Here is a 16,389-nt window from a genome sequence, read left to right as displayed (position 1 = left end):
AAGAAAGTCATTTACCTTGATTGAGTTTTATTATTATTTCAGGACAAGGAAGACTAGGACATACTTGAAGGACTGAAAAATTAGTTTTTAGTGATTTAGCATACTATGTTTCTTTTATTATAAATTTTGCCCATTTAACTTTTGAACAAAGAAATATATTTTTTGTTTTTGGTTTGTTTAGGGTTTTTGATACAGGGTTTCTCTGTAACTCTTTTGGAGTCTCCCAGGAACTCGCTACATAGAACAGGTAGGCTTCAAACTCAAAGAAATCTGCCTGTCTTTGACTCCTGAGTGCTGGGATTAAAGGCATGTGTCATCACTGGCTGGCTCAGAACATATTTTAAAAAAAGATTAACATCAATTAGGAATGGCAGTTAACTAATGTAAACTACCTAGGAGTTAAAACTAGAAGTTTGAAGATATATTCTTTTTTTTTGAAAGTAATTTTATTAAATTATAAAAGTTTCCATTTCCGCCCCTCTTCCCAACACCCTCCCACTCCCCCCACACCCTCTCCTCCGACCTCTTCGTCCCTTAGGGCAGTCAGGGTTTCCTGCCCTGTGGGAAGTTCAAGTTCCTCCCCCCTCCATCCAGGTCCAGGAAGGTGAGTATCCAAACAGACTGGATCCCCAAAATCCAGAATATGCAGAGGAAACAGGTCCCAGTATCATAGTCAATGGCTTTTCAGAAAGACTTCGGGCCAGCCACATTCAGAGAATCCGGCCAAATTCCGAGAATCTGGTTAGATCACGTCCTCATTCAGTCCCAGTCCAACTGGCCTTGGTAAACTCTCATTAGATCCGTCCCCTTGTATCAGTGGGTGATAGCATCCATCGCAGTCCTGATTTCCTTTTTCATGTTCTTCCTCCTTCTGCTCCTCATTTGGACCTTGGGGGGCTCAGTCCGGTGCTCCATTGTGGGTCTACGTCTGTATTGCCATCCATCGTCAGATGAAGGTTCCCTCTGATCTTGCCTTCCTTGCTCACGTTCTCTTTCCTTCTGCTCCTCATTTGGACCTTGGGGTGCTCAGTCCAGTGCTCCAATGTGGGTCTCCGTCTGTATCGCCGTCCTTCGCCAGATGAAGGATCTATGGTGATAAGCAAAATATTCATCAGTATGGTTATGGGCCAAGGCCTGTTCAGGCACCCTCTCCTCTGTCCAGCGAACAATCTGGGGATCTCTCATTGGACCTGGGATCCCATATATAATTAAGTCTCCTGTAAACCCTAAAATGACTCCCTTAGTTAAAATATATTCTTCCCTGATCCCATATTCATCCTTCCTCCTTCCCCTCCCCATCCCAGGCCACCGAGCTTTCCCCATTCCTCCCCTACTCCATTCTCTCTAACCCTCTCCCCTTCCATGAACCCTCCCACCGCCCCATGCACCCGAGGTTACCTGGGACTCTTGTCTATTTCCTACCTCCTGGCGGATAGCTAAATAGTCTTCATCAGGTTCATCTTCCTATTTACCTTCTCTAGGATCACGAATAATAGGCTCAAAGACCTTTAATTATGGTTAGAATCCACTTATGAGTGAATACATACCGTGTTCCTCTTTTTGGGTCTGCCTTACCTCACTCAGTAAAGCGTTCTCTATTTCCATCCATTTGCATGCAAAATTCAAGATGTCATTGTTTTTTACCGCTGAGTAAAACTCTAATGTGTATATGTTCCACACCTTTTTTAACCATTCTTCTATTGAGGGGCACCTAGGCTGTTTCCAGGTTCTGGCTATTACAAATAGTGCTGCTATGAACACAGTAGAACAAATGCTTTTGTAGTATGTTAGGGAATCTCTAGGGTATATTCCCAAGAGTAGAATTGCTGGGTCCTGAGGGAGGTTGACTCCCAGTATCCTGAGAAACTGCCACACTGATTTCCACAGTGACTGCACAAGTTTGCCTTCACACCAACAATGGATGACTGTTTCCCTCACCCCACATCCTCTCCTGCATAGGCTATCGTTGGTGTTTTTGACTTTAGCTATTCTGACAGGTGTAAGATGGTATCTCAAAGTGGTTTTGATTTGCATTTCCCTGATCACTAAGGATGTTGAGCATGACCTTAAGTGTCTTCTGGCCATTCGAAGTTCATCTGTTGTGAATTCTCTGTTCAGTTCAGTACCCCATTTTTTAATTGGATTAATTAGAGTTTTAGTGTCTAGTTTCTTGAGTTCTTTGTATATTTTGGAGATCAGACCTTTGTCTGATGAGGGGTTGGTGAAGATCTTCTCCCAGTCAGAAGGCAGCCTTTTTGTCTTACTGACAGTGTCCTTTGCTTTACAGAAGCTTCTCAGTTTCAGTAGATCCCATTTTTTCATTGTTTCTCTTATTGTCTGTGCTACTGGGGTCCTACTTAGGAAGAGGCCTCCTGTACCTATATCTTGTAGAGTACTTCCCACTTTCTCTTCTATCAGGTTCAAAGTGGACGGATTAATGTTGATGTCTTTAATCCATTTGGACTTGATTTTTGTGCATGGTGATAGATATGGATCTACTTTCATTCTTTTACAGGTTGACATCCAGTTATGCCAGCACCATTTGTTAAAGATGCTTTCCTTCTTCCATTGTATACCTTTAGCTCCCTTGTCAAAAATTAGGTGTTCATAGGTTTGTGGGTTAATATCTGGGTCGTCTATTCAATTTCATAGGTCGACTTCTCTGTTCTTATGCCAATACCAAGCTGTTTTCAATACTGTAGCTCTGTAATAGAGTTTGAAGTCAGGGATGGTAATGCCTCCAGAAGTTCTTTTATTGTATAAGATTGTTTTGGCTATCCTGGGTTTTTTGTTTTGCCATATAAACTTGATTATTGTTCTCTCAAGGTCTGTGAAGAAGTTTGATGGGATTTTGATGGGGATTGCATTGAATCTATAGATTGCTTTTGGTAGAATTGCCATTTTTACTATGTTGATTCTCCCAATCCAAGAGCAGGGGAGGTCTTTCCATTTTCTGGTATCCTCCTCAATTTCTTTCTTCAAAGACTTAAAGTTCTTGTCAAATAGGTCTTTCACTTCCTTGGTTAGAGTAACCCCAAGATATTTTATGCTATTTGTGGCTATCATGAAAGGTGATGTTTCTCTGATTTCCCTCTCTGCTTCTTTTTCCTTTGTGTATAGGAGGGCCATTGATTTTTTGGAGTTGATCTTGTATCCTGCCACGTTACTAAAGGTGTTTATCAGCTGTAGGAGTTCTTTGGTAGAGTTTTTGGGGTCACTTATGTATACTATCATATCGTCAGCAAATAACGAAAGTTTAACTTCATCCTTTCCAATACGAATCCCCTTGATCTCCTTATGTTGTCTTATTGCTATTGCTAGAACTTCAAGCACTATATTGAAGAGGTATGGAGAGAGTGGACAGCCTTGTTGCGTTCCTGATTTTAGTGGAAAGGCTTTGAGTTTCTCTCCATTCAGTTTGATGTTAGCTGTCAGCTTGCTGTATATTGCTTTTATTATATGTAGATATGATCCTTGTATCCCCAGTCTCTCCAACACCTTTATCATAAATGGGTGTTGAATTTTGTCAAATGCTTTTTCAGCATCTAGTGAGATGATCATATGGTTTTTTTCTTTCAGTTTATTTATATGATGGATTACATTGATAGATTTGCGTATGTTGAACCAGCCCTGCATCTCTGGAATGAAGCCGACTTGATCATAATGGATAATTTTTCTAATGTGCTCTTGGATTCGGTTTGCCAGTATTTTATTGAGAATTTTCGCGTCGATGTTCATGAGTGAGATTGGCCTGTAATTCTCTTTCTTGGTTGTGTCTTTGCGTGGTTTTGGTATTAGGGTAACTCTAGCTTCATAAAAGGAGTTAGGCAATGACTCTTCTGTTTCTATATTGCGGAATACGTTAAGGAGTATAGGTATTAGCTCTTCCTAGAAGTTCTGGTAGAATTCTGCATTGAAACCATCTGGTCCTGGGCTTTTTTTGGTAGGGAGATTTTTGATAACAGCTTCTAATTCTTCGCCACTAACAGGTCTATTTAGATTGTTCACCTGTTCTTGGTTAAACTTTGGTATATGGTACTTATCTAAAAAAATGTCTATTTCTTTTACATTTTCCAACTTTGTGGCATATAAACTTTCATAGTAAGATCTAATGATTCTCTGAATTTCCTCTGTGTCTGTGGTTATGTCCCCCTTTTCATTTCTGATCTTATTAATTTGCATGTTCTATCTCTGCCGTTTGATTAATTTGGATAGGGGTTTGTCAATCTTGTTGATTTTCTCCAAGAACCAACTTTTTGATTTATTGATTCTTTGGATTGTTTTCTGTGTTTCTATTTTGTTGATTTCAGCCCTCAGTTTGATTATTTCCAGTCTTCTAGACCTCCTGGGTGAATCAGCTTCTTTTTTTTCTAGAGCTTTCAAGTGTGCTGTTAAGTCTCCTATGTGTGCTTTCTCCGTTTTCTTTAATTGGGCACTTAGTGCTATGAACTTTCCTCTTAGCACTGCTTTCATAGTGTCCCATAGGTTTGAGTATGTTGTGTCTTTGTTTTCATTAAATTCAAGGAAGAGTTTAGTTTCTTTCTTTATTTCTTCCTTGACCCAGGGGTGATTTAGTAATTGACTGTTCAACTTCCATGAGTTTTTTGGCTTCCTGGGGGAAGCATTGTTGTTGAATTCTAATTTTAGTCCATGGTGATCTGACAAGACACAGGTGGTTACTAATATTTTTTTGTATCTGTGGAAGTTTGCTTTGTTACCGAGTATGTGTTCAATTTTCGAGACGGTTCCATGAGCTGCAGAGAAAAAGGTATATTCTTTCCTTTTTGGGTGGAGTGTTTTATAGATGTCTGTTAAGTCCATTTGATTCAATACCTCCAATAAATCTCTTAATTCTCTGTTTTGTTTCTGTCTGATTGACCTGTCCATTGGTGAGAGAGGAGTGTTGAAGTCTCTTACTATTAGTGTGTGTGGTTTGATGACTGCCTTGAGTTCTAGAAGTGTTTCTTTTTCATATGTGGGTGCCTTTATATTAGGAGCATAGATATTCAGGATTGAGACTTCTTCCTGATGAATTGTTCTAGTTATGAGTATGAAATGTCCATCTCCATTTCTTCTGATTGATTTTAGTTTGAAGTCAATTTTGTTAGATGTTAGAATGGCCACACCTGCTTATTTCTTAGGTCCATTTGCTTGGAAAACCTTTTCCCTACCCTTTACTCTGAGTAGGTGTCTGTCTTTGTGGTTGAGGTGTGTTTCTTGTAAACAGCAGAATGTTGGATCCTGTTTTCATATCCAATCTCTAAGTCTGTCCCTTTTTATAGATGAATTGAGTCCATTGATATTAACTGAAGATATATTCTTTAAAAAATATGTTCAAATAAAATTTTACAGTAAAATCTCCAGTTATTGTTTAATTTTGTAGCAAATATTGACATAGTAAAACAAATTTCAGAATTATGAGTATGCTTAACCTTTGTAAATCTTAGGAACATAGAGAGAAAAGTGTATAAGCAGAAGTAAATATTACAAGAGAGAATTAGAATTTGGAATTAGCATACATACTCATCAAATATTGTAGGATTTCTTTTTTATTTGTTTCTTTTCTATATCTCACATTTGGTCATTTCCACGTTTTTTCCTTTTTCTGCTGGTCTGGATCTCAATATTTTGCCCATGTTGACTTGGAACTCACAATCTTGCCTCAGTATCCCAAATACTGTATATAAAGACATGCAACAACATGCCTAGGTATACACATTTCCTGTAAGTAAACATCTACATTTCCACAATTAAGTGAAGAAAAGACCAAAAGAAAAAAAAATGATGAAAAACGAATGAAGAGGAATCCAATGGATGGATTTGTTTAATTTATCAATTTGTTATCAGGGAACAATAACCATTTCACGGATAGCATTGTGCAGTTGTTAATACATGAAACACATTCGATTTGGATATATATTATAAATAATATGTGATGTTTATTTGTTTAATGGATTGAGCAGAGATCCATAGCCATGAAAGACACAAATTAACAAAAATATTTTATAAAAATTAATAATGTCTATTCATTTCCAAAAAGCAATTACAAACTGTTCCTAATATTAAAATCTTTAAAACAAATGTACAGTGAAAATAATTTCTTTTTACTAATACTAAAAATGATGAATAATATTATGAGAATATTTTGTTCATAATAAACTTTGCTAAATGCAGCTAATAAAAAGAACATGTAGGATATTTTAAGAACTATGTGACTTCAACCACAATAGCACTATTACTATAAATCTTTTTTTTATTTTTTAAAATAGGAATTTGATTTTTACATATTATTCTATTTCCTTAACTATACATGTAGGAAGGAATTTGTGGCTTCAGAATTATTGACACATATATAATTAACATCTCAAACTCTTTTGTTTTAAATGTATTTTGTTGCATTTTTCTCCTCAGTTTGGTAAATGGGTGGTGAAAGAAAAGCTGTAGAAATAGTACATTGAGTATAAATGCTAACATGCTATTGAATATATAAATGGCAGTTCTTATTATCTCTTGTACTTTTAGACAACTTATAGAGCAAAAAGGACAATTGTAATAAAATGAAAGCAAATTCATTATAGTGCCCTCCATTTTAAATGAGAATTAAGTACATTTCCCTACTGTTTTCTATAATTGCTATATCACTGTAGGTTATTATTATTATTTTTATCTATTTCACTAGTACCTGTAGAATAAAAAACTTTTAGAAGTTTGCTTAAAAAAATCTTGCAGTAGCAAAAGAGGAGAAAGAAAGTTTTAGTCTTGCCACTACCTTTCCTTCATCTACAGAGTAAATGTCTTTATTTAATCCGTTCCCTTTGGAAATATTTTTAGTACTTACTGGCATTGTATGCATTTTCTGGGCAACTGTACCAGATTTATTATATTGAAAGTACTGTGTTATTTATTACCTTCCAGTAAGCAATGAAGTGATGTTGTACACATGCATGTCTTTGATTCAACAAGATTCTCTAGAGGATTAGAGTCTCAAATTTATCATTTTACTCATTTTAGCAAGGTTTCTGTTTGTCATCTTGGATTTGCAACTCCAAAGTATACTTTCTTAATCAAAAAGGAAATATCACTCACAGATTAAATTAAATAGTTTGCTTTAAATGAGATTTTTAAGTCTATAAAAAATGTTCTTGACCTTAAATAGAAATAACAATTTTATGTACTTGTAATCAATGTAATTAATGACATCAAAATTTAAAAACAATATTAAATATTTTATTTAATGCCATTTTCTCTGTTTCAAACTATGGTTGCACCTATATTTGTTTGACAGATATAAGCTTTAATATTTCATAAGGAATACCCTGTTCACATATTACAAATATTTACCATTTCTTTACAAATAAATGTTTAAAAAAGATTTTATAACTTTATTGGTTAAATGTTTAAAAAAAGTTATAACTTTATTGGCATTTAACACTTTGATCTTATTATATTCTTAGTAAAATAGAAGTTATTTTATAGAATAATGCTTCATATAATTTTAACAGTGTAAATGCATAAATAGATAAGTATACACATAGTGAATATTACTTTGTCTACATAAATGAGAAAATTACTTTGAGAAAATAACTAGATCTCCTCCTGTCTTTGAAAATAGGATCTATATTTTGAACTTATACATTTATCATTGAAACAAGAATTTAATGTGTTTAAGTGTGTTACATGTTATATCCTTACACACTGTGCATATAAACAAAAAAATGGTTTTTTTTATTTTAATCTCTGCTTATCTGCCTTCGTATGTTAAAGCTTAAGTAAGTTACTTAGAGATTGATTTACATGACATTTAAACATGGAAGGTAGGAATTATATATAGGTATTTAAATATTTAGGGAGGAGTATTATGTTTGTACCAGGTTATGTTTTATACAGAAAAATATTATAGAGGCTGGAATGATGGCTCAGCAGTTAAAAGAGCTTAACTTGAGAACTCAAGCTTGATTCCCAGCAACCATGTATGGAACTTCAAACTTCAGATGTATCTGAAGACTCTGGCCTCCATAGAACTTACCAAAACAAATACACATACACATACTTATAAATAAAAACAATATAAATATAAAATTTTACATTTTTGAATAATATAGTTTGATATGATGGTAGCAATGTAAATAAGTTATTTGCACAAGTCTATCACAATAGCTATTAACAACATGGAATTGTTGAAAGGCTGACATCTTTGCACAAAAATGAAACTGATTTTGAATTGCTTCTAATTTAATAAATTTAAATTAAAATGCTCCATTATTATATTGAAAATCATTCATTAAGAAAACATAGGAGAGAAATAGGTATGATATCCATCTTGAGCACTATAAAAAACTCTTATGATGGTTCTAATTTCATTTAAAATTTAAAAAAAAGGAGAGTAAGTACGTTTTTGGAAATTTAATCTGATTTAATCTTTCTGAAAAATCAACTCAATTCTAATTTTAGATAAACTAAAATCTAAATATATATGCAGAAAATTAAGAAATAAATAAGCTTGTAATCATGAATTTAATAATTTGACCAGTGTATACTTAAATCATAAGCTGAAAAGTTGGATTCGAAATGCATTAACTTTGATATTTTTTTGAAACCATTTTATATGTTGGTTTCTCCTTATATTGCTCTCATTAAATAATGTTACCTTGTAATACAGCTTTATAACTTTTATTTAAAATCTGTAAGTCAGCTGGCACACACCTTTAATCCCAGCACTTGGGAGGCAGAAGCAGATGGATCTCTTGAGTTCAAGGGAGCCTGGTCTATAAACGATAGTGCTAGTACAGACTCCAAAACTACACAGAGAAACCCTGTCTCAAAAAAAAATAGTCTCTTATTTTACTCATGTATATATGATTCTTAAGTACTTTGAAAATCATTGATTTTTACTTGCTTTATACATTATTATATTAGTTAATTATTTTTACTTACCAACATATGCCCTATACTTAGAGAAGAATTCCATGACCATATTAGAAAGTCACTATTGTTATGTCTACAACTAACAGAATATAGATGAGAATTGAGAAATTCTATAAATTACAATTTAGAAGCATTGAGAATTTAAGCCTTCCTAAAATTCTATTTGCATCACATCATAAAAAGTTTACTACTTATTGCCACATGCCCATAATTTTATTTTCATTAATAATAATTAACATTATGTTTATTAATATTTCACATTTTATTTATTTATAAAAATTTTCACTTCCTCCCCTCCTCCCAATACCCTCCCATTCCCCCCACTCCCTCTTCTCCTCCCTCTCCAGTCCTAAACATTTTTCAAAAAATATGACCTAAAAGAATTAATAAATTTCAGTTTACCAATCCCTCACTAAATATAAATAAAATGTGAAAACATTTTCTTTCCTATAAAGGAGAAATCAGCAAAATATAAATAGGATGCTCAATTTTATTTAATTTTTTTTAAAATGTTGTATAAGTTTTCTTATTTAAATATATGTGTTTAAAATGATAATCAGTGGTAGCTTCAATATCATCTGAAAGTTCAGGAATAGTTTTTTTCCAAAATTCTTTACATTTCTTCTGGAAACGTGAATAATCTATGTAATAAGGATAATTACTATCAAAAATGCTTTATATTAAATGTATCAAAAAGAATTTAATAACTTGCTTGTGGTTGCAATCTTAACTCAAGGCCAAGTTAAAATTCAGAACTACTTTTTTGGTATCTGTTACAGAGGCTTTCCTAAAGTCTCATGGATATTAAATATTGGAAATCATTCTCATTTCATGATTTAGAATAATTTAATTATAATTTACAATATAAGTGGTATTGTATATTAATATAATTTAAATTATCATTTCACATTTTCTAGGGTCAAAATATTTTTGGTCTTGATGTCATTGAAACCCCAGAAGGAGACAAGATACCACAGCTGATTGTTCAGAAGGAGTTAGATAGAGAAGAGAAGGATACCTATGTGATGAAAATAAAAGTTGAAGATGGTGGTTTTCCTCAAAGATCCAGTACAGCTATTTTGCAAGTCAGTGTTGCTGATACAAATGACAATGGGCCAGTCTTCTTAGAGAGTGAAATTGAAGTCAGTATACCAGAAAATGCTCCTGTAGGTTCTTCAGTGACACAGCTCCATGCCACAGATGCTGATATAGGTGAAAACGCCAGAATTAACTTTTATTTCAGCAATCTAGTCTCCAGCATTGCTAAGAGACTGTTTCACCTTAATACCACCACTGGACTTATCACTGTCAAAGAACCACTGGATAGAGAAGAATCACCAAGCCACAAGTTGCTGGTTTTGGCAACTGATGGTGGATCAACTCCAGCAAGAGCTATGGTTCTGGTAAATGTTACAGATATCAATGATAATGCCCCATCTATTGACATAAGATACATTGTCAATCCAACCAATGGCACTGTGCTTCTTTCAGAGAATGCTCCACTTAACACGAAAATTGCTCTTATAACTGTCATGGATAAAGATTCTGAACATAATGGTAGGGTGACATGCTTCACAGATCATGAAGTTCCTTTCAGATTACGGCCAGTGTTCAGTAATCAGTTCCTCTTGGAAACTGCTGCATTTCTTGACTTTGAATCCACAAGAGAATATGCTATCAAATTACTGGCTGCTGATGCTGGCAAACCTCCTTTGAATCAGTCATCCATGCTCCTGATCAAAGTAAAAGATGAAAATGACAATCCTCCAGTTTTCACCCAGTCTTTCATAAGCCTTTCTGTTCCAGAGAATAACTCTCCTGGTGCACAGTTGACAAAAGTCAGTGCAACAGATGCAGATAGTGGACATAATGCTGAAATAAACTACCTGCTAGGTTTTGATGCACCACCGGAATTTGACCTGGATCGTCGTACGGGCATCCTGACTGCAGTGAAAAAATTGGATAGAGAAAAACAGGAAAAATATTACTTTACAGTCCTGGCACAGGACAATGGAATTCCAACCTTAATGTCCAATGCCACTGTCTTTGTGACTGTTCTTGACCAGAATGATAACAGCCCAATTTTCACTCACAATGAGTACAATTTCTATGTCCCTGAGAACCTTCCAAGACATGGCACTGTAGGGCTAATCACTGTGACTGATCCTGATTATGGAGAGAATTCTGCAGTTACTCTCTCCATCTTAGATGTGAATAATCAATTCTCTATTGATCCACAGACTGGTGTCATCCGACCAAATATTTCATTTGACAGAGAAAAGCAAGAATCCTACACTTTCTATGTAAAGGCTGAGGATGGTGGTAGGGTATCACGTTCTTCAACTGCTAAAGTAACCATAAATGTGGTTGATGTGAATGATAACAAACCTATTTTTATTGACCCTCCTTCCAATTACTCCTATGAATGGGTTCCACCATCCACAAATCCTGGTACAGTCATCTTCAAGGTTGTTGCAATTGACAATGATACTGGCATAAATGCTGAGCTTCGTTACAGCATTGTTGGAGGAAACACAAAAGGACTGTTTATGATTGAACAAATATCAGGCAACATCACATTGAAAGATAAATGTGTTGTTTCAGATCTTGGTTTACACAGAGTGATAGTCAAAGCTAAAGATTTAGGACAACCTGATTCTCTCTTCAATATTGTAAATGTCAATCTGTTTGTGAATGAGTCAGTGCCAAATACTACACTGATTTATGAACTGGTACGCAAAAGCATCGACTCACCTGAGACTCAAAGTACTGAAACTACTAATGCATCCTCTCCAACAACTGACTATGTGAAGATAATGGTTGCCATTGTTGCTGGCACCATAACTGTTGTCATAGTGATTTTCATCACTGCTGTAGTAAGATGTCGCCAATCCCCACACCTTAAAGCTAATCAGAAAAACAAACAAAATTCTGAGTGGGTTACTCCAAATCCAGAAAACAGGCAAATGATTATGATGAAGAAGAAGAAAAAGAAAAAGAAGAAGCATCCCCCTAAGAATCTGCTACTTAATTTTGTTACTATTGAAGAAGCAAAGCCAGATGATGCAGACAATGATAGAACCAGTGTGACACTAGACCTTCCCATTGAGCTCGAAGAGCAAACCATGGGCAAATACAACTGGGGCAGTACACCTACTACTTTCAAGCCTGACAGCCCTGATTTGGCTAGACACTATAAATCTGCCTCTCCTCAGCCTGCATTCCAGATCCAACCTGAAACGCCCCTGAACTCAAAGCACCACATCATCCAGGAACTGCCTCTTGATAATACTTTTGTAGGCTGCGATTCAATCTCTAAGTGCTCTTCCAGCAGTTCTGATCCCTACAGTGTTTCTGAGTGCAGCTATTCAGTGACAACCTTCAAGACCCCTGTATCGGTACATGCTAGACCGGTAGGTAATCCACCTTTCTAAGTAATCTTTCTAACTTATTATTCTCATTCTTTTCCCTTGATATAGGATTATAAAGAGCACTGATTTCTAGGAGGTATCAATCATATTAGACATAATATTAAAATAGAAATATGAGTTTATTTCAATTTGATAGACAAAGCAAAATAAATGCTGTTAGAAAAATATGGTATATACTGATGATTATAATAAGGGGAATTTTTCTGTAGGTGGCAGCATAATGTAGATTGCTTGAACACATACTATAAAATTGCATAATAATGATTATAGCACTATCCATTTTACCATCTTCTTCACTAGAATCAGAAAAGCCTGAGCTTCTTCTTTCATAAGAAAGCTTTTTCAAATGTGATAAGCAGTTCTCAGTATGAATGGTTTTGCGAACTCTAGCTTCATGTGGGCTAATATGTAGATGTCTGAGGTATTTAAATGATATGAACATATCCACTACCTTTTCCTTTTGAAATTATGCCACTAACTCTCAGCGATGAAGAGTTTCACTTTTATATTAGGAATTCAAAATTATGTTGGCTCATCAAACTTGCTCTCTCATGGTAAAGCTTTAAAACTGTTTAAGAAAGTAGAGGCATGCTCATTCTTATCTTTAAGACACAGATTGAAATAGGCAAGCATCGTTAATTTAGGTTACAAGTTAAATATTTGCATATTTCAAAGTCCTTCAGTAAACATTCTTAAAAGATACTGACTTTTGGTAAAATTGAATATGTTTGCTTTGCCTAATGGTCACAAATGGAAATAAGGGCATATTAAGAACCTAGAAATCTGTGAACAATAATCTAAAGCCCAATACAAGTCTGAAAACAAGGGTTTATACACTGCCTTTTAAATTAGTATTCCAGGGAGAAAAAAGTGCGAATTTATCTAGAAGTTCATGAGTAAATTGTATGAAGTAAGTTATTTCTTTAATAAAGTTAAGTGATAGAATTTATCTATATTTTTTCTCTAAAAGTCATACTACTGCTGATTTTATTGTTTCAACTGTGTAATTCAGTAAGTTAGTTACCTCATTTGCATTTAATAGATATGTTTAACTTATTCAACTTAATATAATGGTTACAAAACCAAAAATATATTCCTTTTCATTGAAAATTTCTCATACTGAAAGAAGCCTATGATAGTCAAAAACCAGTGAAAATAACTGATCATAATTTGAGGAAATATTTGAACACTAAAGATCATTGAGGATATATGCAATTAAAAAGGAGAAAGATATTAATGCCTTTCTCTTAATAATACACTGGGAGCAAGATATTAATTCCACAGTTAGTCTATTTTTATTGTAATAGACCCATCATTGCATAATGCTACAAAGATAATAGAACCCTAGTCATTGTGTAGGATTCCTGCTATGCTTTGAATGAAATAAGAGTGGTTTTTACAGTTTGGATGAGTTCCATGATCCTTTACTACATCATTGACAAATGTATTAGGTGGCCAATATCTTCAGAGTGTGCTTTTGCTTATATTTAACCATTCAAAGGGGAACTATATTTTTGAGTATTACCACAATTACTCTGTTCATTAGCATTATTTCTTCATAAGAATATGTATTATCAACAGCATTTTAATAGTATTTATTTTTATACCAACAATTTTTCCTGAGCTCGATTTCCCACTTGCTTTGAAAAATGTATACTGAGTGTTTGTGAACTGCATTTGCAATTCATAACTTTCAATGTATTGGCCCAATAAATTTGTAAAACAATTTTTTCACAACTATTTTAAGAAACTAGATTTTTTTTCATACAGAAGGATTATTTGATTATGTAAACATGTAATGACACAGATAAAACTGAAAATTATGTATTTTCTAGATACTCTTATCTTTTAGTGCTCTTATTTTATAATTTCCAATATTGAATGAAATTTAAAGTGTTTTATATAATATTTTTTCAAAGCATATCTAAGTGAGCTAGGCAAAACATAAGAAGTGCCACTGAAAATGAATTATTCATTATTATTAGCATTTTACTAACGGAATGTTTTATCATTGAATCACATTATTTTTGTGAATCTTTTCACAATTAAAAAAATAAATAAATCAACTGTATACTTTATTTCAGTAGTGACAGTTGTTTTACTTCCTTAATGGATATCTTCTTCATATGACGTGGGTAATTGCAGCAATATAACTTTAACTATTAAACTATTCTGAATATACTTACATTTTGTTCTACGTTTGCAATGTTTTTGGCACTTTTTGTATACTTTTTAATTTAGGACTAATATCAAGAGAAGTGCCTTCTATCCACTGGTATTGAAGAAAGCTAACAAAATAAGTAATCACAAAAAGGAGCTTATGTAAACATTCAAATACAGTTAGTATTAAGAATGATAAAATAAAAATGGGAAGAGACAAGTATGTCAGGTTATAAAATTAAAAAAAAATCATTTTCCTTGAGAAAATTTTGGGAAAAAAAAGAATTAAAATATTTCTGCCAGAAGACAGAAACATTAGTATTTGTTACATTAAGTGAGGAATATTTTTCAAAAAGAATGTTTAGTGTTATATATACACTTAACTGATTAGTCAACCTTTTAAAAGTAAGAATGTGGAGAAAGGTGTTCTGGCAAAAATTTTACAGTTTACAAATGAAAGTATACAGTTTACTTAGCTTTATTATGACTCCAGTGTTTGGAAAAATGTGTAACATTGCTTATATATCATGAACATTTTGGATAGAATTTCCTGTGTCTGAGAAATATTTTGCCCTTTTTTGTCATCAATTTCCATGTGTATAATAGAAGGACTTTTTATACATATCATAGGAGAAATGTAGGACTTGAAATTAAAGAGTGAAAAATTATGTGGACTATCTTCTACTAACATCATTAAGTAGTTTAGATAGTAATTTTGGTATGTTCATAGAAAATTGTAAGTATAAACAGTTATTTTGAATTAACATTGTTTTATGTTCAAGATGCATGTGGTAAGAACAGTTTTGGTTAATAAAGCTTTCTTCTTCAAATAATACAGTGAAAGCAATGAATTTGAAAAATAAAGAGGAGAACTAGAGTGAAAGTACCATTTTAAGGGTCTTCTATATACCATTCAATATCTTTTTTATTTATTTGATGTAGGATCTTTGTATGTAGCATAGACCTGGGTGTCCTAGAAATTCATCTCCACTGCATCCAAGTCCGAAAGTTCCATAAAATTCTATGATTTGAATTGAGACACTCTCAAACCTCAAACTTTTCCAGATCAGATAAAATGTATAAAATGGACAAGGGACAGTTTGAGGTGACTCTGGATTATGTGCCTATGGTGTAAGTATAAGGAACCAAGTTTAGAGTCCAGATCATATGTAAGAAACTCTACAATGGCACTTGCTTGTTAAAACAGAATTGAGAGAGGGAAAAGAGACAGGCAGATCTCCAAATCTCTTAGGCCAGTCTGGCTAACCAAATGGATAATATTCAGTTTTTTAGGGATATGCTCTTTCATAAAATATGCATAGAACAATAGAGGAAAGACACCCGATTTTAACATTTGGCTTCCTCATGAACACCCACAAACAAGCATGGGTACCACAAAATGTAGGTGTAAATATCCACACCAGCAATATCGTGAAATATACATATGCAAAATATTAGAATGTTTGGATAGTTATAATACATGAACTGATGCATGCTATATATGACATTAGACTAAGCTTGAAATAAGATTACCAAACATTGTTTCTGTGTATCAGTATCTTAGCATATCAATTATAGCCACATAGCATGATTTATATTGAGTCTTACAACACAACCATCTGATTTTGATAACGTTATTTTTCTTTCTCTAAACTGATTCCAGGACATCAACTATTGAAATCTACAGTGAGATATAACTTTCTAGGAATAACATAATTGCATTCCTTTCCTAAAATATTTCAATAATTTATGATTACAAAATTTGAACAAGCTAGTTTATTTTGTAATTTTATTTCTTCACAAAGTCAAGCAAAGCAAAACAACCTTAAAAATTAAGTCCCACATAACCATGAGATTTCATTAGTTGTAAATT

The 16,389-nt window shown here is 33.7% G+C and overlaps 1 protein-coding gene across 2 annotated transcripts in view; it reads left to right on the top strand.

The window, feature by feature from the left end:
• Positions 1 to 16,389, top strand: part of Pcdh11x (protocadherin 11 X-linked) — a 727,015-nt gene that overhangs the window by 96,433 nt on the left and 614,193 nt on the right. For both annotated transcript variants that reach the window (XM_048417809.3, XM_048417810.3), the window contains exon 3: positions 9,843 to 12,338. In XM_048417809.3, the coding sequence (XP_048273766.1) occupies positions 9,843 to 12,338 (2,496 nt within the window). The remainder of the gene's footprint in view (positions 1 to 9,842; positions 12,339 to 16,389) is intronic.

Source organism: Myodes glareolus, chromosome X, assembly GCF_982192425.1.
Source record: "Myodes glareolus chromosome X, mMyoGla1.1, whole genome shotgun sequence".
NCBI classification, from domain to species: Eukaryota; Metazoa; Chordata; class Mammalia; order Rodentia; family Cricetidae; genus Myodes; species Myodes glareolus.
The sequence above is the reverse complement of the archived record's forward strand: the minus strand, read 5'-3'. Positions and strand labels throughout refer to the sequence as shown.